This window comes from Parasteatoda tepidariorum, chromosome 4 (assembly GCF_982258835.1).
Source record: "Parasteatoda tepidariorum strain Cologne lab strain chromosome 4, Ptep-v5.0, whole genome shotgun sequence".
Lineage (NCBI taxonomy): Eukaryota > Metazoa > Arthropoda > Arachnida > Araneae > Theridiidae > Parasteatoda > Parasteatoda tepidariorum.
The window spans coordinates 37,593,282-37,620,978 of NC_141758.1; the positions used below are offsets into that span (position 1 = coordinate 37,593,282).

Below are 27,697 nucleotides of genomic sequence, written 5' to 3' on the forward strand. Positions count from 1 at the left end.
TTATAATTTGTGTTTAGTAATTTTTATTTAGTTATGTCTTTTTTAAAAAGAAATAAAAATTATTAATATGTTACATAAATTTTATATATTTGAAAAATCATAACAATTGAAAAGATCATGATTTATTTAAAAATAGTCTGTTTTAAGTTTTTTTAAAAAAAAAAAAATCAAATATGTCGAATAAATCAAGTGTTTAAATCAAATAAGTAAATTTTTTTGTTAAAAAAGTTTATTGATTAAATCAACAACCCTGAGGATACCCGTAGCGCAAGATGTGTAAAAAGCTGTTATAAATAAAAATTTACATAATCTCTTTTCGAGCCACTGTTAGATTTTTTATGCCATCTCCCTTACACATAATTTTAATAAAATAATTAGTGTGAAATAGTACATGTGATTTTAAAAAGGATATGCCCCACCCCTCTGTGATTGTACTCAACCGTTTATCAAAAATCCCCAATTCGATTACGTGATTCATAAATGCCCTCTAAGGGGTCATTCAAATATTAGGAATGCATGTTTTTTATAATTTTGTCTGCTAAAGTAAACAAATCGCAAACCTCTCCGAAGAAAGTCACAACAACCTTCCTTTCTCCATTATTTTTACTATGTCTTGATTACAGAAATCTAAAAAAAATTTTAATGTAGAATTTGATTCAAATAAACGATATGACTCAGCAAAAATATAAATAAATAAAACAAATTTAAATTAAATTCATAATTTATTAATTTCATAAATTTTTGAGCAGAATATATTCTTTAGGAATCTTCCGTGTTTTCCTTCTGTTAGTGAAACTCTTGACCTTTAAAATAAACCTCTAAATAAATGTTTTTTTCTACATTTCCTTTCCCATAACTTAACTTTGATTTCAAATTTGAAATTTTCCAAGTATAATTTATTTATCGAATTTTAAACAAACATTTTAAAAATAACGTGATTTTAATGTTTTATGTAAGCACCCTCATACCCCTCCTCTCATTTGTCAGCAAAAGTAAGCAAATCACTAATCCCTCCTTTCGTTAGGTTCTTTCTTAATATTTATTTATTTATTGCACACATACATGCAGGCTTCTGTGCTGAATTACATAATTACGGCATATATGCCTTTGTTAAATAGAGAAAAAAAATAGTAGACAAGGAGAAGGACAGCACAAAAATACCTTCAGAATTACGCCCGAGTTTCGAACCAGCTACCCTCGCTAAGAAAATGAAATCTGATTTACCTTACATGAAGAATAAGTCAAGTCCTAATAATATGAAAGAATGGTAAATCATGACAATATGACAGTGAGTGTTTATTTCTCTGCAAATGATTAGGAATAAATTAAGTATACACATATTTTTTTTACAAAAAAAGTATTAACAATAAAATAATTCGCAGATACACCCAAGAACAAAGAACTCCACAAAATCATCTTCGTTTATATATCATTGTCTTTTCAACTGCGGGTTACCAGGCACCAGGAAGAACCTAAATAAAATCTGAATTCCATTGGCCAATGCAAGTTATTCTTCCTAAAATTGTAAAAATTATATACGTTTATTAATACATGAAGTTTTTGATACAATTTACAGTGCGTTCTCCAAACACCTCCCTTAATACTTATACATAAACTTTTGCCAATATTTGACGTAATGGTTATTGTTTATTTAAAAACTTCACTTTAATGAAGGTGTTTTGAGAACATTCTGTATATATATTACCACTAAAGGGTGGATATCAGTTATTCAGCAGATTATCTAGCTAATATGCAGATTAACTGAGGTGATCCGTTGAAGTGCAAAAAAAGTGTTTCATTTCTTAAACCTCCTTTATAATCTGTAAACCACCTATATAATCTGTAAACAACCTAACTAATCTGCACATTACCGACTAAAATTACTTAACCAACAGCAATGTTTCTGTATGCTTAAATTTACTCTCCATTTATTTATTTTTTGCTATCTAAAAAATAAAGTTTCTGCAATCAATTCATTGGTTGAGAGAATCATTCTCTTGGAAAACTATGATACAAATAATCAAACGATTTAAAATATTATTACAATTAAGAAGAAAAAAATTATTTTTTAATATCTAAAGAATAATGTCAATAAATATAATCAAACAATCAACAAATTAGCTAATGGAATGGAGAAACAATAGAATGCGAATGAACTTTGATACTAAAACCATTACTGAACACGTTTCCTAGGGAAATTATGGAAAACTCTTGATTCTGCTCTTTAACGGATTTTCCTAGATACTCTACAGTTTAGATAGGTGATGTGCATATTAACAACTTTTGAGCTTCAGTGGTAACTTATAAGTTTCTGCATTAATGACGAAAAGATTATTTCAACTGGTTGCACGTAGACCTGAAAACTCAGTTTTAAACGGTTCAAATTTGTAAGTGTTTAAGCAGTTGCAAGGTGTTCTGTTATGAGCACCCTTTATATATATATATTTTTAGAATCATTGTCGAACTTGGAGTCGATAATTAATTTTTAAGCGAGGAAAAAACCGAAATGCTTTTAAAATCTAACGAATTACTACTGAATAAAAACGTGAATGAAAACATTAAAACTTGTTTTATTGCCGGAAGAAACAAAGGGGGAGTTGAAAGGTGATTAATGGAAGAACTTCAAAGTTTTATCCGGCAAATAAACTGGATTTTATATTTTTAATTTTGCATTTTCTGATTTTTCAATAGTAATTTGGGAATTCTGTAAAGTGTATACTTTATTAAACTTCAATTCTTTTCAAAAATTCTAAAAAAATTTATAGAGAGTAGTCTACGGAGCATCCCGTATTGTTTAGATTGGATAGGTGACAATTTATGCGAATATATATGCACCGAAGAGCCATTACATTATGACCACCCTCCATCTATAACAATGGGTCATAATGTAATGGCTCTTCGGTGTATGTATATATATATATATATATATATATATATATATATATATATATCGAAACGGGAAATTCTAGTACACCTATTTTTAATTCTAAGAATATAAAATTTAAAAAAAAATTGAGAATAAAAATAAACAAAAAAGGAAAATTCTAAATTTTTCACAGCGCTAGTTATAATTCTAAATTAAACAAAATAAAAAGAGGAAAAAAAAATTAAATGAAATTGCATTGACTATAGTTTAATGAAGCAAGAGCTGAAATTGGTTATCCTGCGCTAAACTATGACGGCATACCTGTACCCGAGGTAAGAAAATCGAAAGATGTATGTAACGAAATAAGTCTCACTTTATAAAACATGAAAATAAAATAAAAAGAATTTGTATGAAACAAGAAGAAAGAACACTGATTTATTCCTTGTACTTGACCCGAATTCCACGTGACATAAATTGATTTTGCTAGAAATTAATCTGAGCAGGTGAATGAATGTTAAAAGAAAATTTACACACCCTTTTGAGAAAAGTAGAACATTTTATGCTAAAAAAGAGCTCCTTTTTTTTTGCTTTCCCCGAAAAGTTAGTGACCGATCACCATGGTAACAAAGTGTCTTTCCTTTGTTACACTTTTATTATTCAGAGTCAGAGGAATAAGCTTACTTAATAGGAATCAACGAAATCCGACGTATTGCCATTCACCTATGAAATATTTCTTTAAAATTGGGTTTTCTTTGTTACTAGAATGTAATAATGTTCGCTTCGAATGATTAAGTGTTAACAAAGTTTAAATTTTAAAACGAAAGTGAAATAAAATTTTACTTCAATTTTTTCTCAATTTATTTTCATCTTTATATACTAATTCATAATCGAAGGGCAAAACAGTTCTTTCATACATTGCTATCATACATACACTATTAACACTAGAAAGACTAAAATACCTATATTGCCCAAAAGCAGTCAAAATGACTGCATTGTGAAAGAATAACTAATGTATAAAGAAATTTGTTTAAAATTAATTTTTAATATTTTTGATATTATTTTGAGTTACATAACAAATTATTAGTAAATATCACCAATAAAAATAATTATAAAAGTCACAAAATTCTAAGAAATTGTGTCATCATTGTTTTTCTAATTGAAATTAAAAAGCAGTCAAAATGACTTCCTTGGGCAATCTAGTGTTAATCACGTACATACACTATCAATGTTCAACTCCGCAGCCTTGTAATTTTGAGGGAAATATGCCTTCGTGGAGGACGTTTTGATGGAACTAACCCACATTTACGGATAGTAAAATCACGAAAACCTCCCACTGTTAGCCTGACGGCAAGGGGACTATAACTCATGATCTGTCAACCATTAAGGATATTTTACGTCAGCACTGTGGTCGGTGCGAGCCGGTTGTGGATTTCGCATCGACCAGCCATCGCTGGGATTCGAACCCGGTCACCTGCATTGAAAGGAGAAAGCTCTATCCCTTGCACTCCAAGATTGCTCTAATTTTAAGGCAATCGTGGCAAAATAAGGCAAACCGATCAATCAAGTGTTCACTGTATTTCTAGGAAAGATTTAGAGAAAGAGTTTTTTTTAAAAATTGTATTTCTAGAAACTCTTCTCAATTTTACTATGTTTCAAATGCTTTATTATTATTATTCCACACTTGTTTCCGTAATAAAAAATATTCCAAAATGAACTAGCTCTAATAACATAATTCTCTTTTATTTTTTAAGCTATTTTCCAATCAGAACTGAGGAGTTGGTAGTTGAAATGTTCGACTCCCCCTTCCGACTTTCTGAGATCTCGACTTATACTCAATTAAAATTTCTGAATCCCAGCAAAGTATTAATATTATTAAGTTATGGCTAATCTCAAATTATGTATTGATAATTTTTATGCATGATTAATGTTAAAAGCACTTAATTTAAATTTGTATTATAACATGGCGGTTGAAGTAATAAATTTTAAAGCCATTATAAGGATATCTCACATACACGCTCATATATATAAATGTCGTGAGACAAAAATTGTTTTGTGAATATTCATGAACTAGGAATTTATTATAAAATTCATTCACCTATAATACATTAAATTCATTCACCTATATTTTTTTTAAAATTAACTAACTTAGTGACTTAGCTAAATAAATTTGGTTTTGAAATTAATAAATGAAAAGACATTTTATTTATAATTCATTAATTTAAAATTATCAATAAGTTTAATATTTTTTTTTAATAGTTTGGTTAAACGTAAGCTCGAAAATGTTCAAATGTGATTAATTGTGTGTGGTTACCCTGTGACCCAGAATTTTTATTAAAATTTTTTCACTATTTTGTAATAATTTTTGGTCAAAATAAGTGAAAAATATTACAGGTAGCATTTTAATCATTTACGGTTATGAAATACTGTACGAAACACCAATTTTTTTCTGCGTTTGCATTAAAGGTAAAATCTTCCAAACACGGCTCACTTCCAAACTTTTTTAAATATACTTATTTACACTTATTTAGATCTAAGAGAAACAGTTACTCATCATTAAATTTATAAAATCAAGATTTTATATTTTAGTACAAAAATAATTCCAATAACCCAGCAGATATTTTTTATTAACTATGAAACTGTTTTTTATTATTAAAAAGTGCCAAAAATATATTTTTACTTTTAATTATAGAGTCAGAAAAAATACATAAGAGACAACAGTGCCCATCTGCATCAAAGGGTTAAGTAATAATTTAAATAATCGCCCTAATATTCGTTAGAGAAATAGTTTTGTTTACATAATTATTTGACTAAATAATTTTCATGAGTTAAAAATCATCCCCTCTTTTAATCTACGGAATCTAACTTGTAATTGAACCGAGTTGAAATCGAGCAAATTTTTCCTTTTCTTCACTTCGCAACCTTGATTCCAATAGGGTTGAAGTTGCTTTCACGGCCGCATAACAACATACGCAGTGAAACAGGTTTTACAGACATTAAATGCAAAAACTAAATCAGTAAATTCAAATAATTCTTTCAAAATAAAGATTTTTTTTAAAGACTTTTTGCGAATAAGTAACAATTGTTAAGGATATCTTTTCTTTGATTCATGTTACCGATTTTAATTTCCTAACGTAACATTTTAGAAGGATCCTGCAGTTTGAATGTAGATAATTCTTAAGTACTACTGTACTTACTAGTACTGTTTTTGATAAGGTGACCGGATTAATAAACCATGATTTGAGAACAAATCAGCGGAAGGTCCTCGGAAAAATTTTACGATTTGAGGCCACCACGTATTTCTGGAAAATATTAACTTACATGTGCAACGAAGATTATTTTTTTAATTGATAACTAATGTCAGGTACAGAACCATCTTCATCAAACTTGATTTCATTACTAAACAGTTTTGCAATATTTTATAATATTGTGTTAAATAAAAAAAAATTTATTTTTGTTTAAACTATTTTTAAGACGAGTATTTCGTTTTTATCTGCTAATTTTAACAAGGTGTTTTTTTGCTTTTTCGTTTGTATTCGCAGTAAGACTAAACTATCTAAAAATAAAAAAAAACATGGCATATTTCTGATTTTTTTTGTGTTATATTTTACTGCACATAAAAAAAAATATGTTTTCGGAAAAATTTGAGAACATTTTAGACCACGTGTTAAAATTTGAGAACATTTTCAGCCTTTAAAGAGTTTGAAAGTTTTTGAGGACAATCAATGCAATTCGTGGACTGTTCTCAAGATTTGTGGATGTTTGCTTACCTTAGTTTCTGAACTCTACTAGGCCTTTTCTTTTATTTCGTTTTCAGAGTCGTAGTTTTATACCAGGGGATTTTTGTGTGGTGATGTCTGTTAATACGAGTTTTTCTGGTTTTATATGGGTATAGATACTATGCTATACCGACTGTAGTTAGTCTGAGATCATAAGGGAATTTAAAAATAAATTGTGTATTTGCAAAAATAAATTAAATAAGGTTTCTAAACTTACAGGAATTGTTTCTTGTATTTCAGGCTCAGATGACTTAGCTTTAAGAATTCCTAAATCCGCTTCCAGTCTCTGTAAAGAAATTGGAAATAGTTTAATAAAGATTACTTGAATAAAAAAAATTGTGCTTAAAATTTGCATTTTGTTTCAAATTGAGTTAAATAACTTGCATTTTATAAATTAATAAAAAAATAAGAGCAAATTATATTTTTATGGAGAAAAAGATTTCACCGAAGAAGAGTAATGACGCTTAGGCATTACATTAAAAAACGACTCAATTTTTTCCCCTCCATATTCAGAGGGGTTTTTTTAAGAGGAAAAAAAACAGTGTAAGCTGATTCGAGAGTGCTATGTCCGATGGAATTTTTCTAGAAAAAACTATACGAAAAATGACCTTAAGTGGGAAATATGGATAAGTTTCAACAAATTGTAAACCTCATCGGGATATCTAGGCGTTTAAAGTTTCCTAATTCCCCAATCCTTGGAATTGCAGCACATTTAGACGTGTCCTTGTAACATCAAACGACCACACGCAAGGTGATCTGATGCAATTGGAAAAGCATCAGGTGAGAATTGGAAGGCCTCTTGGCGTCAAACGACTTCAGACAAGTAGGTTTCATACAATTAGAAAAACAGCACAGGTGAATTGGAAGGCCCATAGTATCAAACGGCCACAAATAAGATGTCTAATGTAATAAGAAAAGCAGCGCAGTATGAATTGGAAGACTTCTTTGCATCAAACGACCACAAACAAGGTGATCTGATGTAATTAGAAAGGCAGCGCGTATGAATTGGAAGACCTCTTTGCATCAAACGACCACAAACAAGGTGATCTGATACAATTAGAAAAGCAGCCCGTGCGAATTGAAAGGCCTCGTGGCATCAAACGACCACAAGCAAAATGGTCTGATGTAATTAAAAAAGCAGCACGTATGAATTGGAAGACCTCCTTGCATCAAGCGACCACAAACAAGGTGATCTGATACAATTAGAAAAGCAGCCCGTGCGAATTGAAAGGCCTCGTGGCATCAAATGACCACAAACAAAGAGGCTTGGTGTAATTAGAAGAGCAGGACGTGTAAATTGGAAGGCCTCGTGGCATGAAACGACCACAAACAAGGTGATCTGATGCAATTAGATAAGCAGCACCTGTGATTTGAAAGGTCACGTGATGTTAAACGACCCCTTACAAAGTGATTTGATGTAATCAGAAAAGCAGCAGGAGTGAATTGGAAAGCCTCGTATCAACATGGAGGTTTTCATCTCCATATAACGTAAATGAGGGTTAGCTCCAGCAAAACAAAAATCCAACACGAAGGCTAGTTAGTTCTGACTTGAGTTCAAACTTACAAGGCTATTATATAATTGAACATTGATAGCCAACCCAAACATGTGTTGACTGTTCAAAGTCGGTCATAAAGTAAAGTTAAACATTCTACATACATAGATTAGTGAAAAACTAATTGTTGCTGTTTGCACTTTCGGCTTATTTATGTGTTTTATGTTATAAAAAAAGTTCCGATTTCTCTTTTCAATTTTTCTTGAAGCAAAGTACGACTTTAATTTCGTTAAAATTTACTTTTAATAAGTGCATTTGATTTGCACAGTTGTAGAATAAACGTACCTGTGGTCTTTTAGGAGGATGCATTTTAATAAGGCTCTCTCTTTTTCTCATCTCATCAACTTCAGCACCTGAAATGCAAGCCAAGGAGAAACTCTTAAAAAAAGTGTTCTACTTTGACAAGAAAAGTTTTTAAAATAATTATTTTTAATTAAAAAGAATAATTGTGTAAGAAAGCATATTTTAGAATTTGCATTTTGATTTTGTTAGAAAAATGAAGAAATTTTGAGAATGCACTATTTTCATAGATAATTTGGATAAGCACAAATTTTATTATATAAGAAAAAGAAAAATTACCAGTATTTATCTATTAAAACTGTTATTTAAAAAACTGTTATCAATCTGTTAACAAATAAAGCATTTAAATATTATGTATATTCTGCAGTTATAAAACAGTAGTTTTTGATATTTATTAATTTACAATATTTTAAAAAATGCAACACGCAGGATTTTTTAAAATATTTTAATTATTTTTAATTTTTATCTCATAAAAAACTTAAAACATTAGAGGAAAAAAGCAAAAACTTCATGGAGGAGTAAATCATTTTTTGACTTAAAAAGCAATTTTTAGGGCGATACAGGGTTAAACGCAAAATGCTATTGCATTTTCTAGGGTACTAAAACTTGTTCGTGAATGCTACTGTAAGTTTACAAATATTAAAACAGAAGGCATCATTTTGATTTTCACACACTCGGCTTAATTATTTAAAATTGATATTTCATTTCTAACTCACCAGGAGGCTCTGGTATCAGTCCTGGTAATGTTAATAGTTGTTTTATAGGTTTGCGTCGTTCCTTTTCTGGTGGATGAGCTTGGAATATAAAAAAGACAACAACATAAGGATCGGGATTTGCACAAAAATTATGCAGTCTCAGCCTAGTTGAGTTGAGTTGTGAAGTAGGATCAAAAGATTCGTGGATAACCTCCATGCATTGCAAAAGAAGGAAAGATGTGAAAAGCTGTATATTTAAACAAAAAATTTTTTCCTTTGCGTTGCTTATTAATTTTTATGAAAGTGCAGAAAATTGAATCAAACACTTAAAAATTTTTTTTTTGTATGCTCATATACGAGATGCACCTCAATCGCTGTTCTTAATATATAATGTTTTAAAATCCTTTTCAAAAGTAAATTGAAAAAAAAAAAAAATATGAGATCAACAATTAATAGTGACGGTACCAACAGAAACGTTAGAACTAAGGAGCAAATTCTCAGACTTCTGGTTTTGGATGGCTGAATATATTACCCACGTAACTTTTCAGACACCCCTTCGTATTCAGAACTCTAAACGGTAAAGTGGTCTCAAACAAAAATATAAATTCGTACAATGTTAATTTAATACCTCTAATATAAATTTTTAGAACCCATGACAACCTTGTAAAACTAACTGTAGACTTTTAATATCTTGTTAAAAAAGACTAGTTTTAAAAAATATACTAAGTGATTTAGTTAAATGGATGACATCACATTGCGAATTTATTTTGATCCATTAGTTCATTCTTTTAAAAATGAAAAATTTTCCTAAGTTTGAAAGATGGAATCAAATTCCATGTCCGTTTCCTTAAACATGAATTTTCTGTTATGCTCAGAATAAAAGGTTCACCGACGACATGTCTACCAACAATTACAAAAGCATAAACAATTTTTTAGACTTTTATTTATTTATTTGAAGTTGTGATTTTAGGAATACCGAAATTATGATTCCTTACGCCATTTTTGTTTCAGAAATAAACTCCAGAACTACTTGATCCTACTCCACACTAACATGCAAAATATTAAAGTAGACTCCATTTTAACATGCATTGATCTGTCAAACGAAATCCAGTTAAATCAGTGAAATGAAAAACTATCACTGATATTTATTCAAGAACATAGCACTCCTTCTGGAGTTGTAAGACATTGATTCTAACTCAATGTTTGGTACAATAATTAATAACAATAATATATGAATTTTAAAAAGAAGGAAAACGCACAAATTATAAAAAAAAAAAATCGAATTTACAACAATGTATTTTTTATGAAAACAATAATAGTAAAACTCACCAACTTAATGCATAACAAAATTAAAAGTGAAAAAAAAAAAGAATTCTAAAAAAATTATCAAACAGCAGCTGTCGCCATAGCAACGCATGCAATGACGACGCATGCGCACTGTTTATTATTACTCTTGATTATTCTAGTTGAAAAGTGTGAGGACGACATCAAATTCAAACCAAGACCCATTTTGCCAAAGGGTGAAATCAAAAAGGAAGACTTAAGTAAAAAAAGAAACGGTTGAATTGGTATGAACAAGTGTAATCAATCAAAATAATGCTTTAAAAAAAGCATGGCAAATAGTGGTGAAATTAAGAAATAATTTCAACAATTAATAAGCAAAGCAAGTGAAGAGATGGCACACAATGAGAGTCATCCACGAAAGAATAAGCTGACTTACATGCTTGATTCGCCAGCTTTTCCAATAATAAAACCTAGTTTTTTTTTTTTTTTTCCGTACAACATCCATTTTGAGGAAAAGTTGGATTTGTTATTTTTATTTATTTGTTCGTTTATTGTTATTATTTTTACTTAAAACTGTCGATTAATAGTTTTTTCTTCTTCTTTCAGTTAAACGAATGCCAGTTAAGAGGGAGTCTACATTGGACACGAATTTTTTTTTTCGGAATTCACAGCACTAATTAATATTTTCATCACTACCATTTCATGTATTGACATAAAATGCTTTACTATCCTTATATAAGGTTCATAGTTATAAATATTGTACAAAAATCAACATGCTGTTGAGTTACACACTTTCTATATTGTACTACGTTTCGTATGATATTTTATATAATACTACATACTGCAAATTATTATTATCATTTTCTTTATTTTTTAGATTTTCATTTTAGATACTTTGAATAAGAGTTAATTTCACTGATAGAAAAATATTTTTCCAAGGTTCACACACTGTAAAATATGGATACTTAAATTTCACGAAAATTTCTTCGTATTTGACGAAACTGTTTCTTGATATTATGCTTCGAACGAAAATTTCGTCAAAGTGACAAAATAACTATTGTCACTTCTTCGAGAAAACAAATATCGTCATTCTATTTTTCTTTAAAAAAAAAGAGAATAAGACTCGTAGTGCCTAATGTACCGAAATTTTCTAATAATCACCTTGGCACATTGGTTTTCAACATACAGCTGGGTCAATGTCACCCTAATAACTCAAGACACCTAGAATAAAGAGATAAATTCCACTTATGTTCAAAGTGGGATTCGGTCAAGGGAGCGATCCAAAGTTTGAACCCCTTACTTTTTGCGTGATTCACGATACCTCGAGAATTTCTTAAGCGAATAGAAAAACTTTTGCACACAATTGTAACATGCGTTTATACAAAGATAATTCCATGCAGAATATAACTTCTAGAAAATATTTATTATTTTTTACTATTTCATTTAACAATAGTCGGAAAACTTTTAAATTCCAAGGTCTACAATGTTTTGTATCATTTTAAAGAATGTAATTTCAAAGGGCAAAAAACAAAATTTGAGCAAAATCGGTTAAATATTTCCTGAGAAATTAGCTTTAAAAACACGACTTTTTCGAAACTGTATAATTAGCATATTTGAGGTCGCCTCTTCCTATCTTAAAGATTGAGTCCTAGAACGTAAAGATCCGATCATTAGATCAAAAGTTATTCAGGGTGGCCTGTTTTTTATTTTGCGCACTTTACGTGAACGAACGAGATGCTACGCAGAAGTGCCAAATCTCCCTAATAAAAGCTATCACTTCGGGACACCTTGTGATTTATGACAATTCCAGAGTAGCAAAAACTAGGAAAATATTACAGTTCGAATGTTAAATGTTTCACTAATCAAAAATGTCTACCTCCTGTATCAGATACTTCTAGAGGCGCCAAATCCTTGATTTGTGTGACACTGCATGAAATGGGTTCCTCTCCTGGTGCAGCCACATCAGCTGTGCTTTTTGCGGCCCCACATCCCATATTTTTTTTTAACCTCTTATTTTATCTGAGTCATATCTGAAAAATAAACAAACAAATAGACAAACAGTAGAAAGATGAACAAACAAAGATAAACAAGTAATAAAGAGCAAAGATACATATTAAAAAAATTAGGTAACTGACATTTTCTTCGTATTAACCAATTTGGTACTCTTTCAGCAGCTATCATCGAATTTCAAATTATCGAACTTGATTTTCTTGTACTCGGGAGCTCCACTCTTGCTCGCTATCATTCGAAACCCCCGAAACTACTGACGCAGTTTAATTTGGATCGCTACGACCACTTTTTTCTCATTAGTCTTGTTTAAGTATATCTTTTGCAATCGCTCACCAGTCTTTGCTCCCCATTTTTAGGTCATTTAAATGTAAATATTTTCTGTATTTAAGAAAAATAATATATTATGGAAATAATACATTTTTACCATAAATCATTTTGTGCTTACATTTACATCAAAAATAATTTTAATTTTAGATTTAGAATACTATATTTATATATACACTTTCATCTAAAGAAAAAAAAAATCCCACTTGTGATTGCATTCTTCAGAAGAAGCGAGTAATCGAGGAGGTTGTCCCTGGCATTTTTTCACTTCTGCATGCAATGTGTTTGAACCTGGCGTAAACCTGGTCCAACTGCATGCAAACCGTTGAACTAGTCGTATATAGTGTGGCTTTCAGGAGAACTCCTCCAGACATTCTTCTTGCGTCGTGGCGGTTACTATGGTAACGAGGAAAAGTCACTTTGAATAGGGTTGTGGAGTGAGTTTTGGGCGAGGGTAAACCAATAGAGTTAGGACGTAAGTAAACCAATGGACACCATCTTTCCTCCATTTCACCCCCATTAGAGATGTGCTCTCGCTTGTTACCATAGCAACAGACAACCACAGACTTTTAGTTTGAAGTAGTTCTCCTCAAAGTCGCACTATACCTGGCCAGTGGTCGGAAAAACTACAATTTCTTGTACTTTACCACAAACGCCACTATTTTATTGCAATTATAGTTAACTACAATATTTTCTTTTTAATGTACTAATAACAGATTACTTTCCAAATGTAGTGGCTACTTTTCGGAAACAAATTTTGGTGGTGAAATCAATTTACACTCAATTTCAAAATTAAATTTAAAAAAAAAAGATTATTGAAAAAATTCATAAAAAAATGTTTAGAATGAATTAGCCAATTAATTTTTATAAATTTTTTCACCCCATTCTCAACTAATTCTTTTCTTAATAGCGATTATTTTAAGAGATGCAAGAAAATTATCTAATATTTGTGCTATTTGAAAGTGTCCAAAGCTAAAGCTAATTTAACAGAATTTTTTTTAAAAAAAATAAGTCGACATTCTCATTGTGTTCGCTGATGGACTTCAGGGTTGTAACATTCCGATATCTCTCTGCATTATTCTACACTCACTGCAATGATGTAAAACTTTTGCCATTGCGTGATCAATCTGCTGTAAGCGAATTCGCAGCATAATTATCTTCTACAATTGACTGATTTTAATAATCGATTTTTAACTTGCAAGAAAAATAGAACTCGATAATTATTCCTTGAACCCTTCGTAATGTGTTGTTTTAGGCTATAAAATTTTCAGTAAAAAATGTTCATTGACTCAATAAATAACTAAACTTGATAGGAAAATAATCCTTAGAAGACATTTAACATGTTTATGTTCTGAATTGCATTTATGCCTCATTGGTGCATGTATCGATTTTCAAATTTTCTACAAAATGTTCAATGAGAGCTTTTAATTAAAAACAATTGATTTTTTTAGATTAAAAAAAATTTTATTCAAAAAATCAATAAAATATACAGTAAAATAGTCCAGAACAATATAATTTTAGCTACAATTCACTTTTTTCCTTACCAATTTTAATAATATTTTTTATAAGATTGCTCAAATTTGCTCCTTATAATTTAAACAATAACTTCAGACTGAATGATGAAAATTCCTCAAAAGTTTGAATACATAAAAAAATACAAAATCTCACGGTTAATGGTACTTAAAAACTTGGCTAATATTCCTTCTACAGCAGATTTTACTGTTGGAAATTTTTATTTGCATGAAGTTCCTTGTATTACAAAATTTATTTCTACTTGAGACTCAATCCCGGGATAATTTTATGTTCGATTGAATTCAGTCTTACGGTATTTATTTTGTTTGGAAAAATTAGTTTCCGGCGTAATGTTCTGCCCCACGATATTTTGCCTGAAAAAGTTTTTGCCTGCGTGATGTTCCGTTCAAAAATATTTTGTCTCGCTAAGATTCTGTCCACGTGACACTCCGTCACAAGATATTTTATCCGGAACAGATTCTGTCTGAGTGATGTTCTGTCCAATAAAATTGCACGAATCCCTTTTATTGAAATTTTATTTCCACGTGAAATTCAATCCCGTGAATTTTTTTTTTTTTTTTTTTTGCTAGTACGAAATTCTGCTCAGCGATATTTTGTCTCGAAAAAAATTTTGTGCGGAAAAGATTCTTTCGCGTTATGTTCTGTCCTATAATATTTTGTATGGAAAATTTTTCTACGCGTGATATTCTGTCCAACTATGTTTAGGCGGTGGGAAATTCTGCTCGCGTGATATTTTGACCGGTTAAGGTTCCGTCTGCGTGAAAATCTGCTCCAAGATATTTAATTCGAGAAATTTTCTGTTCATGTGACAAGATATTTTGCCCGGATAAGATTTTGTCTGAGTGTTGTTGCCAATGATATTTTGTCCGGGAAAGATTCTGTTCTCGTGATGTTCTGTCCCATAATATTTTGTCTGTGAAAAGTCCATCCGGATAATGCTTTGTTGACCGATATTTTGATTTCTATCAGAGTGATGTTTTGTCCCATAATATTTTGTTAGGGAAAAATTCCATTCGAATGATGTTTTGTTCATATAGATACAGTGCCCGCCGCTAATAAAATCACCGGATAATAAAATCAGCCGCTTTATAAAATCAAATCGGCAAAAACCGAATCGTTACAATATTAATACATGTTGAAAACATCCTTTAATAAAATCAATGCCGCCGTTTTTTAAAATCAAAATTTTGACTACATAATATATCAAAGGTGCAATATTCCAGCTTTTTTTGTTCTTATTTATAAAATTTTATTTTTTCGAAGTTTAAAAATATTTTTAGATAAAGCAACAGTTACTCACAAACATGTGAAACAGGTGTGGTTAGCACTTTCCTGTGATATACATAGTGTAAGAGTTAAGGAAAAATGTGGGTGGTAAGCGGCGAGTTCATAGAAATCAATTTATCAATGTTAATTCCTTGGCTTGAATGAAGTTTGGAGAAACCTATCTCACTCAACAGGGGATCGAATTCTTATCTTACTTTTTATTGAATGAACCATAGAAGGGAGAGAAGTTTCTTTTGTTATCTATCTTAACAGAGAACATGAATAGATTTCCAAAAACTGTCTGTGCTCATGTTCCATATTATTTAAGCCGTTTGAGTAAATTATAGTTAGAGTTAGAGCACATATCATTTTTAAGTTCGTTTGGTGTTAAATTTTATCAGCATGCCGAAAAGGAAGGATTTGAGTCTTAAAGATAAATTCGAAGTGTTGCAAAACTATGATAAGCTTCCTAAATGTAGTCAACGTGAAGCTTCAATGGAGATGGGGCTCATAATTGTTTCGAAGAAATGATCAGCTAGGAAGAAAATGAAATGGACGAGAATTTTTCATGTTACGTAGCTATTGACAATAACCTGCAAACATCAGGAGAAAAATCTGATTCTGAAATTATTACAGACATCAAAAATTGCAAAGTTATTTCCCATCAAGAAATGGAGGAATCAGACTTAGAAGATGAAATAAACTCATCAGTGCCATCTTCAATGGAAGTCAGAAAAGCACTTAATGTATTGCGGCAAGCTTTAGAACAAAGAGGAGGAATATCGAAAACTATAAAAACTTCTATAAACTCTCAAATGATGTTGAAAAGTTAACTTTAAATACTGCACCTCAAGCAACCATTGATCGGTTTTTTGCAAAACTTTTGTAAATTTAATCTTATGTAGGGTTTTACTTTATTAAAATAGTTAAATTAGTTAAAATAAAGCATTAATGTGGTCACTATTTCAGCTTTTAAAGTGTGTGCATTTAGAATATATCGTAAAAATGTGTTTTTTTTTCAAATGTTGAATCGCCTCTTAATAAAATCAGCCGCTTAATAAAATCAAAAGAGCATAAAACGAATGTGATTTTAATAAACGGCGGGCACCAGAGTGATATTCTGTTCCATAATATTTTGTTAGGGAAAAATTTCATCCGAATGATGCTTTGTTCGTCGATATTTTGATTTCTATCAGAGTGATAATCTGTTCCAAGATATTTTGTTAGGAAAAAATTCCATCCGAATGATGCGTTGTTCGTCGATATTTTGATTTCTATCAGAGTGATAATCTGTTCCAAGATATTTTGTTCGATAAAGTTTTTGGCCGCGTTATGTTCTGTCCCTAGATATGTTCTGTTCCTAGACTTTCTGTCTAGATTCTGTATGAAGATAATTTAATCGAATATGCGAAAGTTTTTTTTTTCTTTTACTTTAATTGACAAAATGTTGTTAAAATTAATGATAACTTGTCTTTAACACGCTAAAACAAATTCAGTTGACATTTTTGTGACAGTCCAGAACAGTCGCCTAACTCAATCAATTCCGCGGATAATGGTTTGCTTACTGTATTCAAAACTATAAAAAGACTGTCGGCTGATAATTGTTTCCTGCGTACATATAAATAACCTTATGAAAAAAGATGGCACTAAAAAGAGACAAGTGATTGCTTCGATCGCAACAAGTTTTATTGACGAATAAAAACTGTATCGATTTCTCGTTCCTTCAGTCGACTAACTTCAACAGTCTATTCGTTTCCATGGCAATAACATAAACAAACACCGTGATTCTTTTTTTGAATCATATATAAATATATTTTGAAATTGATAGATATAATAAGCAATATATAATGAAGCCGAATGAAAAGAATTTTTTTTTTTAGAATAGAGCAATTTGTCTCTGAAATTGACTTAAGTATAGATCCTAATGTACATTTTACGTTGCGTTGTTCTTTAGTTAGATGATAGTTGGTGATCCTTTTTCCTCCATGTAAATTTACGAAGAATTCTATGTACGAAATATCCTTCTTTACTAAGTTACTAATATTTTGGAATATTTTTTTTATTTATGAATTAAAATATAAGACGCTAATAAAATATAACTCGCTATTGAACCAATTTACTGCATTTTAAATTTGAAAATTAGAAATATTTTTAAAAAATTTTTTAAAGCTATTTTAATAATTTTGACGAAACTATTACTGCTTTGAACTTACTTATCAAATTTAATATTTGGAAGCTGTATCTTCGAAGCATTTTCCAAGCTATTATGATAAGTTTGACAAAAATTCTATTACTGATTTGAACTTACTGATCAAATTTAATATTTGGAAGCTGTATCTTTAAAGCATTTTCCAAGCTATTATGATAAGTTCGACAAAAATTATTAAAATAACAAAATTATTAAAATAATTTAATAATTTTGACAAAACTATTACTGATTTGAACTTACTTATCAAATTTAATATTTGGAAGCTGCATCTTTGAAGCATTTTCCAAGCTATTATGATAAGTTTGACAAAAATTATTGAAATAACAAAATTATTAAAATAATGTAATAATTTTGACAAAACTATTTCTGATTTGAACTTACTTATCAAATTTAATATTTGGAAGCTGTATCTTTAAAGCATTTTCCAAGCTATTATGATAAGTTTGACAAAAATTATTAAAATAACTTTAAACTTTGTTTCCGAACTATAAATTTGAAAATAGCAAGTATTTTTTAAAAAGTTACCAAATTTAAGAATAATGTTTATAAAATTATTAAAATAGTTCTGAGCTTGCTTACAAATTTTGCATTTGAAAGTTGCAAATATTTTTAAAACACTTTCAAAGCTATTGCTACATTATTGATAAGTTTGACAATTGACATATTGATAAGTTTGACAAAAAATATTAAAATTACTTCTAACTTTGTTTTCGAACTATAAATTTGAAAGTAGCTAGTATTTTTTAAAAAGTTACCAAATTTAAGAATAATGTTTATAAAATTATTAAAATAGTTCTGAGCTTGCAAGCAAATTTTGCATTTGAAAGTTGCAAATATTTTTAAAACACTTTCAAAGCTATTGCTACTCTATTGATAAGTTTGACAATTGACATATTGATAAGTTTGACAAAAATTATTAAAATTACTTCTAATTTTGTTTCCGAACTATAAATTTGAAAGTAGAAAATATTTTTTAGAAAGTTTCCAAATTTAAGAATAATGTTTATAAAATTACTAAAATAGTTCTGAGCTTGCTAACAAATTTTGCATTTGAAAGTTGCAACTATTTTTAAAACACTTTTTAAAACAATTGACATATTGATAAGTTTGACAAAAATTATTAAAATTACTTCTAACTTTGTTTTTGAACTATAAATTTGAAAGTAGCTAGTACTTTTTTAAAAGTTACCAAATTATTGTTGATAAAATTAAAATAGTTTTGAGCTTGCTAGCGAATTTTGCATTTGAAAGTTGCAGATATTTTAAAATCACTTTCAAAGCTATTGTTACATTAATTTTGACAGAAATTATCAAAATAGCTTTGAACATTGTTGCAAAACGATAAATTTGAAAGTTTAAGTATTTTTTAATATTTTTCAAAGCTATTTAAATTTGAAGCTTTAAAAATGATTATTTGAATGCACAGTAGAATGTATTTCGATGAATAAAATAAAATAAAACATTACAAAATATTAATTAGTTACTTAATGAGGAAAAATTACTTTATAAATTCTTCGTAGATTACAGTGGAAAAATCACTTCTCTGCCTGTAAGGAACTCTTAAATAAGGTTTGTTGAAGAATCGCTTTTTAAATGTGTACTAACGGTAAGGAAAGAAAGGTATTTATTTCATACAGTAATAATTATAAAATGAAGTAGAAAAATAATACTTTCCTACTCTTCTTTTTGTCTGTTTTATTTACTTTCATTATATATTTATATTTATTATATATTTATATTATTTATTTATTTTCATTATTTTCATTTTATATTTTTATTTATTACATTTTCATTTTTTTAAAGCAACAACACTGACTCTCGCTGAACGTATTTATTATGTTTCATAAGAAGAACAAATAAATAAACAAAAAAAAATGAAATAAAATAAAAATAATTAATTTTAAAAGATTTTTTTTTTATTCCCTTGTCTACCAATGTATATTTTCTCTATATTAAAAAATCCGCTGCTTTTTTGGGTGTTCAGTTTTACGTTAAATTTTGTTTCGTTGCTCAAAAACTATAAAACTTGGAAAATTCAAAATCTGGAAGTATAATGAAAATTGTACAGTTCAAAATATGGAAGTATTATAATGAAAATTGTACAGTTCAAAATATGGAAGTATAAGGAAAATTGTACAGAGAGTGTGAAGGAATAAAAAAATTTGACACTTGCAAATCAGTTTGAGAATTATTGTTAAACTTGTAATAAAAAAAATACAATTCGGGGGGATTTGCTGACCACACAATTACAACTAACTATATACAGAGTTAAAATTTGGCTTGCTTAAAAGCGCAGTTTCCATTTTAGAAACTAATTCATTAACTCGGGTTTATACTTTTTTTTAAAAAAATAAATTCCATTTTGTTTTAATGTTTTTGCATTTTTCTTAAGGAATATTTTCTATCTCTTCATTCATTGAAAGATGCTGTTTTCGTTGTTGTTGCCTCCATAGTCACTTCATGTCACTTGCCATCCATAGACAATTGCCGAATACCAACTAGCCTGCTTGGTGAAACAAGCGAATTTAAAGCAAGGGGTGCGTTTATTGTTTTTCAGTGGCACCATCTTTGGCCAAGAATACAACTTCTGCCATACATACGTCACAGTCCGTTTATAGTCCTACATCCGGTTGATAGATCGTAATTTTAACCTGAATGACCAATCTTCAGTTCGGTACCCCCAGAAGCATTGATTTGTTATGGGAACATGGCGGTCTTTGTGATTTAACAGATTTAACGTGCAGCAGTCACCATTTTACTACTCGGGGAATCTTTGGCCAGCGAGGATCGAAATCACGACCTCTTGGTCAATTGCCCAACGTCCTAGAAATCAGGCTATCCCGGCTATTTTTGTAACTGTTCTAAGTTCGTAACAGTTAATTCTCGCTGGCCATTTTTAGAAAGCGCCCTCTTGACTAATAATGAAAATTGAGAAAAATGAGAACATGAGAAAAGAGACAGTTTTGTAAAAATTGCAAAGTGCATATGATTTAATTTTTTTAATATTTGAGAAGTTATACTACAGCGCCGTAGTGTTTAAATTTATAAAAAATATGCGAAAATTGAGAAATACACGGTGTAACAATTTTTTGTTGTTGTTACATTTATACAAATATTTCATCTTGCCTAATTCGGGTGTGGAGATTTAAAATCAGAAATTAGTTTTGCTGTTAAAAGTACAGATTTTTTTTAAATGACATTTTTTGTCGAAATGTACACGTTTTTTTTTTTTTTTTTAAAAAAACGTTATATTTCAAGGTGGTTTGCCTAAATATTGCGACAAGCTTCTAGAGAAGTTAGGGTTATCAGCATTATAATTGAATAGAAACACATATTTGACGTCGTACGCTGCTAGAGGCGCGTTTCTCTATTATAGACAGTTCAGAAGCACAGGAAGAAACATTATTACTTCGTGCTGCCGTTCCCACATGGACTTGCATCCTACCTCAGGCACGTTTGAAGGAAGAGTTTCTTTGAGTAGCCACTCTTTAGCAAACCAAGCCCCCCACTATCAGTGCAGAAACAATCAGCAATGTGTTTTACGCCTGTGTCCCCCCCCTTCCCGACTGAACCGGTTCATACCTTCATTTTCTGTTTATACCCAGAAAGAACGTCACGTCTTTCCGCAGACAAGTGGGTGCGAAGCTTTAAGAGAACGCAGTCCACCTTGGTGCACGCGTTTGTTTGAAAAATAATTTCGCCAGATGGTACTTGCCTTACCAAAATTAATTGCCATAATTATCTTGCCATTTGTTCTACATGTTCGGAGACGTGTCTTATCAACGAGCATTTTTTTATTCATGCGTAGGAATGTCACCCAGGCACTTAGCAGTTCTCACTAGTTTCGCCATTCACCAGTTTGTAATAAGGAAGCTTCCCTAGCGGTGTATGACGACATCTTAAGGCAAAGGTTCCTATGCAATTTTAATCCTGATGATGTGCTCTTACTCTCCTAGAAGTTTGTCGCAGCAATTATGTTACCTTCCGTTAGATGTAAAGATTTGAAACTTGCATATTTCGACGAAAAAATAGACTGAAAAAAATATTAACTGTAGCTTGGAGTGATATACTGATTGTAAATTTAAAACCAACGGTACGAAAGCATGTAAGATCTATAAAAAAATCTCCTGCAACAGAAAAAAAAAAGTTCTGTAGTGTTATTTATTAATTTTTAGGATTTTCATCAAAGCAGCAAAGTCTCGCCAAACTGGTGATTTTTAAGAGGTTTAATGATTTTTTAAAAAATATTTAGGCTAATTAATTTGTTTAATTTAAAGTCCTAACAATTCTTTTCGGAAAGATAGGAAATATAGTTTAAAACTTTACTGAGAGTTAGAGGCACACAAGCTATTAGTGAAAGAAATTTAAATACTAAAAAATAGTGCCGTAAATCGTAAACTAAAAAGCGACTATACTGACAAATGAAAAATAAAATGATCCAAAATTAAATAAACTAAAAATAGAATCATAAACTAAAACAGTAATAACACAAACTAACGAAAAAAAATTGATTAAAATTAAGATAAAATTGAATAAACTAAAAATACAGTCATAAACCAAAAAATTGACGATACAAACTGATGGAGAAAAAAAAAACTGATTAAAATTGGGTCAAAATTAAACAAACAAGAAAAATTTTGATTTGGAGAACTATTAAAAAGAATGAAAAAGAAGATGTTTTCCTTTATTGTAATTCTTTTTAACTTGAATCTCAGGGATTAGTTACATTTCAATCGTAATGACATGGAATTTCTTGTCATTCAATTATTTATTATATTAGAGTTATGGAAATGTACGCATTTATTTATTTATTTACTTTTTTTTTTGCTTAATATATAGCGGCAGTTTTAATCTTTTCGATATGGTCAACCATAAAATTATAAAATAAAAATGAAGCTTAGAAAAGAAAATTAAAAATTTCAAAACGTGTATTTGCTGCATTAATCTAAAATTTCAAAATAATGATTTAGCTTGGATCTTGCATCGTACTCTACTGTGTGTCTTTTTAAAAAGTTTCGTAAGAGGGAAAAATACCTATTGTGAATATATATATATGCATTGAATTTAAGAACGATATGTTTAGTGTGTAAATTTAATAAAGGCGGAACACAACCTTTTTTAGAGGGGGGGGGGGGTCACAGAATTAAGGTCAGTTCTTACACCGATTAAACGTAATCGCTGTAAATTTAATTATTCTTCACTGCCCTCGGTAGCTCAGGGGATGTCGTCTCTCAATGTAATGACTAAGGCAGAAATCCCAGAAACGGATGTTCGATTCGAATTCTGCTTTCGGCTGTTAAAGACAAAGAATTCTGTCGCTTAAGTGAGCAATATTGTAAGAAAAAGATTTATAATTGGAACACATCTTCGAACATCGTTTCCTTCGCACAATTTTAACCTCTTTATTTTAATAAGCAATTTCAGGACAGCCACCGACTAAGATATCGCTCTTTTTTTAACAAGAAAAAAAAACGCCCTGCTTTTTTTAAACTTTATTATTTATTTACTTTTATCGTTCACTTTAAAACACTGAGCAGTTTATTGATCACATGTTGTCCCCTTATGCCACTTCATGAAACAACTTACTATTAAAATCAGTATTCACTATTATCAATGTCAAAAGAAATTGCACTTCATTTTATTTTCTTCTTGCAAAAACTAGTCACGGTTTAGAAACATGTTGCTCAAACGTTTCTGTTGTAAGCATTTCGACCTCTCATAAAGTACAGAGCTACGTAATTTAGCTTAGTGGGCAAAAATACAGGGTGTTTATAAAGTCCCGGGCCCATTTTGATGTTTAATGGCTCATAAAATAATAAAGATAGATTAAAATTAACAACATAAATGGTTGGATAGGCTCAAAAAGTTTCATGACCCTTGTCAATGAACTTCCACGTGTGCCCCCATCGTCGCACGGAGAATATCAAGTCGATAGTCAATTTCACGCCATGTAGCGGCACGCATAGCGGCAGGATTTTCTGAAGCGCATAATGTTCTCCGACGAAGCATCCTTTCATGTTTCTAGCATTGTTAATCGCCATAATGTGCGCATATGGGGATCTGAAAACCCCCATGAATACCGTGAGACACAAAGGGATTCCCCAATGGTCAATGTGTGGTGTGGACTAGTGCACGACCGAATCATTAGGCCTTTCTTTTTTCCAGAAAAGATGGTCTCATCAGTCGTGTACTTAGACATGTAGGAAAACTTCGTATTTCCACAACTAGAAAAGCTTCAGCCGCATGTCTTTTTGCAACAAGATGGTGTACTACCTCATTGGGGTATCATCGTTCGTAGTTCTTTGAATGACCATTTTCCAGAAAGATGGATTGGGCGAGGAGGTCCAATTTCTAGGCCACCCAGATCACCTGATATAATGCCGCTGGACTTTTTTCTTTGGGGATTTATAAAGGACAATGTTTACAGGAGGATCGTGTCGAACATTGATGACCTAAAAGCCAGAATTACAACCGCAATAGCCTCTGTGGATGCCGACATGCTTGCCGCTATCTGGCATGAAATTGACTATCGACTTGATATTCTCTGTGCAACAAAGGGGGCACACATGGAAGTTAATTGACAAGGGTCATGAAACTTTTTGAGTCTATCTAACCATTTATGTTATTAATTTTAATCTATCTTTATTATTTTATGAGCTATTAAACATCAGGATGGGTCCGGGACTTTATAAACACCCTGTAGTATACTTTGGATATCTAATTTAAATCAAAATCATTGTTCAAAAGAAGAGAAAAGAAAATTATATTTTTAATGCTATTTTAGTATAAAATATATGTTTGCAACGAAAAGCTCGCCACAATTACGATTTTATCTCATGCTATGAATTTTCATTATAACGTACTTTTACCCAATATTTTTAGAAAATCTGTCCAATCACTAGTGAGAAAAGCGGTATGAAAAACACCCAAAACAATTTTATGCCTTTAGAAATTTGGATGTGACTCTGATGGTCGTTCTTTTAACTCTTTGCTTCCTTAGACAATCATGCACGTTTTAGGGGCTTCAGCATCGCTTTACTCATTAGTGGCTTGTTAGAATTTTAATAGCGATTTTGTATCTCCTTCGTTCAAATGCTGCTTTGTGACCCTATAATGCGTGTGTCCCCTGATGACACATTTATATTTTCATTCTTATTTTAATTGTAAAGATTTTATATATGTCTTATTTCTATTATATAAAACAAATTTGGTTTCTACTGCCTTGTGCGCTTTTCCAATTTCATTTAATGTTTCAATGTGTTTATTTAGACTCTTTTTAACTTCCTTTTTTTGAAAACCTAATAATTATGTATTAAGGGTAGTGCTACGGAACACCCTATATATGTATTTTATTTATTAATGTATGTATTGTTAAAAAGTAACAGCATCATTGCATTTATTGTACTCCGTATTTGTGAATAAACATTAACAACAGCACAATATTTGAGTCGTTATCTTACATTTTCTTATCAAATTTGCCATTGATTTCCAAATTCCAAAAATACCAATTTTTTGTGTGTTTTTGAGAATTTTTACTAATTTTTCTAATAGAAATTACAGTGCTTTTGGAGGATAATCAGAAGAATTTTAACTGCATTTTTAACTTCATCAATCACATATACACGATGGAGCTTTAATAAAATCGAACTTGTGAATTCGTTTCCGATTTTATAAAATAGCACTATAACAGAAACTGAAAGCCATTTATTACAAATGCCCTTTCATTCAAAAAGGAAGAAAAAAAATTTATATTAGATGTTGGCTGCATTTCATACTAAAATTATAAAATATCTTCTTACATTGACCAATTGCGAACAGATAATTTCAACTTTTAAAAGAAAAAGAAGAAGAAAAAAAAACAATTGCAAATGTAAGACTATTAAACAGCTTAAGGTACAATAGTTGATATTTAAACTTGCAGAGAAGTTTAAACAATTTTATCTGTTATTTTCACTGCATAATAGAAATAAAATATTGCTCAAATATAATCATTAAAAATTTAATATCCTCTAGGGTGCACAATAATGGGGGGAATCACCGAATAAATGATTGACATATCAATCAACATCATCAAAATAGAACAAAATTAATTTCCGGAAAGTCCGACGATAAACCGTAACCGAACTCTACTCATGAAAGAAGGGAAAAGAAACTCACCTGTTTCCATGTTCATGTTCCGTGACTATTCTAATAAGAACGAAGTTAATATACGAGACGCAGGGGGAGGGGGATGAATTAAACTCAAGAGCGCATGCGTTTTTATTCAAAAAGTAACGATTAGTAATGTCGTGCAACTTAGAGAGCTTTCGCTGGAAAAAATAATGTCCACTCAATGTTATGGTCAAGTTCGGACAAAGTAATTATTCTGGAGTTGCTTCTTGGAATGAGAATTGTTCGTAAATTAGACGAAGTGTCCTTTTGTAAAGCTGATTTGAATAAGTGATTTGCAGATCCATTTATAATTTTTTTTTAACTTTTATGAAAGTACTTTCTTTTAAATTGCTATTTCTCAAAGAACCTTATTCTGTGCATAATACAGATTTTTGCTATATACTTTATGAAATGAAAAATGCACTATAATTTTTATTTGCATGTTATCTTCAAAACGTTTATCGTTTGCATTAATTTTTTTAATAATTAAATAGGTTTAGGGACCGTTCACAAATGGTTTCAAACTTGAAGGTCAGGGGAGGGTTTCGTGGAATCTGCAGAAAGGAATGCAAGTGGCAATTACCATCAAATCACGCCTTTCTAGATCACAAGACCTAATAGTGGGATGGTTAATAACTATTAATTGTAAAAAAAATAATATAAGTGTTCACAAAAACTTTAAAAGTAGCGTGTACATAATTGTTAATTTTTATTTTGACATACTACTTTGATTACTATGTAACAGACTAACGCCGAGACCAGTCGAGTACTACGTAATCACTAAACGAAGGTAAGTGGTGTAGTGATTTGCTTTTTTTTTGGCTGACAAGAGGAGGAGGAGTATGAGCAAGGCTTAAAGATAATTTCCTTGTTTTCAAAATTTTTCTTGGAAAAAAAAAAAGAATGAGGCAAAAAATCTTAAAAAAAAAAAAAAAATATTCAAATTTGGAATAAAAGTAAAGAAACAGTTAGAAAAAAATTCTTCGAAGAGTTTCAGGGGACAAAAAAGTGTTAGCTAAACAGAGAAAACACAAGAGATAATTCTTAAAGAATTTTTTGCTCAAACTTTTATAAAATTAATGAAAACGTAAATTGCTAAGTTGAATTTAATCCTTAAAGTAGATAACTACCACTTCCGTCAAAGTTAAAGCAAAACCCAAGGGGAAGGGGGAGCGTTGTATATTCATTGCATAACCATGAGAGGGGGCTTGTGGTTTGCATATTTTTGCTGAGAAAGAAGAGTCCAAAATTGACAAAAGCATGCTCACGCAATATTTAAACTGCCCTATTTGAAAAAAAACAAGAAAAAAAAACTGATTTAAACCAAACATGATCTTTATTAATTTAATTATTGTACAACTCTAGAGCAATAGGGTTATATTAAAGGGTTGCATTAAGATTATTAATAGAAAAAAATGTTTAGAAAAAGAAAAGATTTGCTTGCTTCAAAAATTAATAAATTTAAAAATCTTCTCACGTGAGAATTCTCAGATAAAATTTCTTTATGAATTTTTTTAGAGGAAAAAACTCGATTCTTAAATTGGTCAAAAAAACTTGAAGTTTGTGGAAAGATAGGGGGAGAATGTAGGAATCAGTGTGACATTCCATAATTTTGATTATTAAAATATTTCAGATCTGAAGATTAAGTATTCTCTATTTTCAAGTTGTTGTTTCTTCCATCAATTGCATTTCGATAATGAAGAGGAGAAAAGTGTGGATAATGAAGAAAT

General features: G+C 30.3%; 1 protein-coding gene across 1 annotated transcript; it reads right to left on the reverse strand.

Moving 5' to 3' along the window:
* Positions 1-1,275: 1,275 nt before the first annotated feature.
* Positions 1,276-26,115, reverse strand: LOC107448300 (uncharacterized). Its single transcript, XM_016063441.3, has 6 exons — positions 25,974-26,115; positions 12,351-12,504; positions 9,212-9,289; positions 8,481-8,548; positions 6,860-6,928; positions 1,276-1,516 (listed from the first exon to the last, which is right to left on the reverse strand). The coding sequence occupies exons 2-6, from the start codon at positions 12,466-12,468 to the stop codon at positions 1,508-1,510; spliced, it is 342 nt and encodes a 113-aa protein (XP_015918927.1). The 5' UTR covers positions 12,469-12,504; positions 25,974-26,115; the 3' UTR covers positions 1,276-1,507.
* Positions 26,116-27,697: the final 1,582 nt, after the last annotated feature.

Excerpts from the sequence above, each read along its gene's own strand:
- LOC107448300 (XM_016063441.3), bottom strand. The coding sequence starts at position 12,468 with ATGGGATGTGGGGCCGCAAAAAGCACAGCTGATGTGGCTGCACCAGGA. Across the intron at positions 8,549-9,211 it reads ACTGATACCAGAGCCTCCTG|GTGCTGAAGTTGATGAGATG; the intron begins GTGAGTTAGAAA and ends CTTGCATTTCAG. Across the intron at positions 6,929-8,480 it reads ATCCTCCTAAAAGACCACAG|AGACTGGAAGCGGATTTAGG; the intron begins GTACGTTTATTC and ends ATTTCTTTACAG.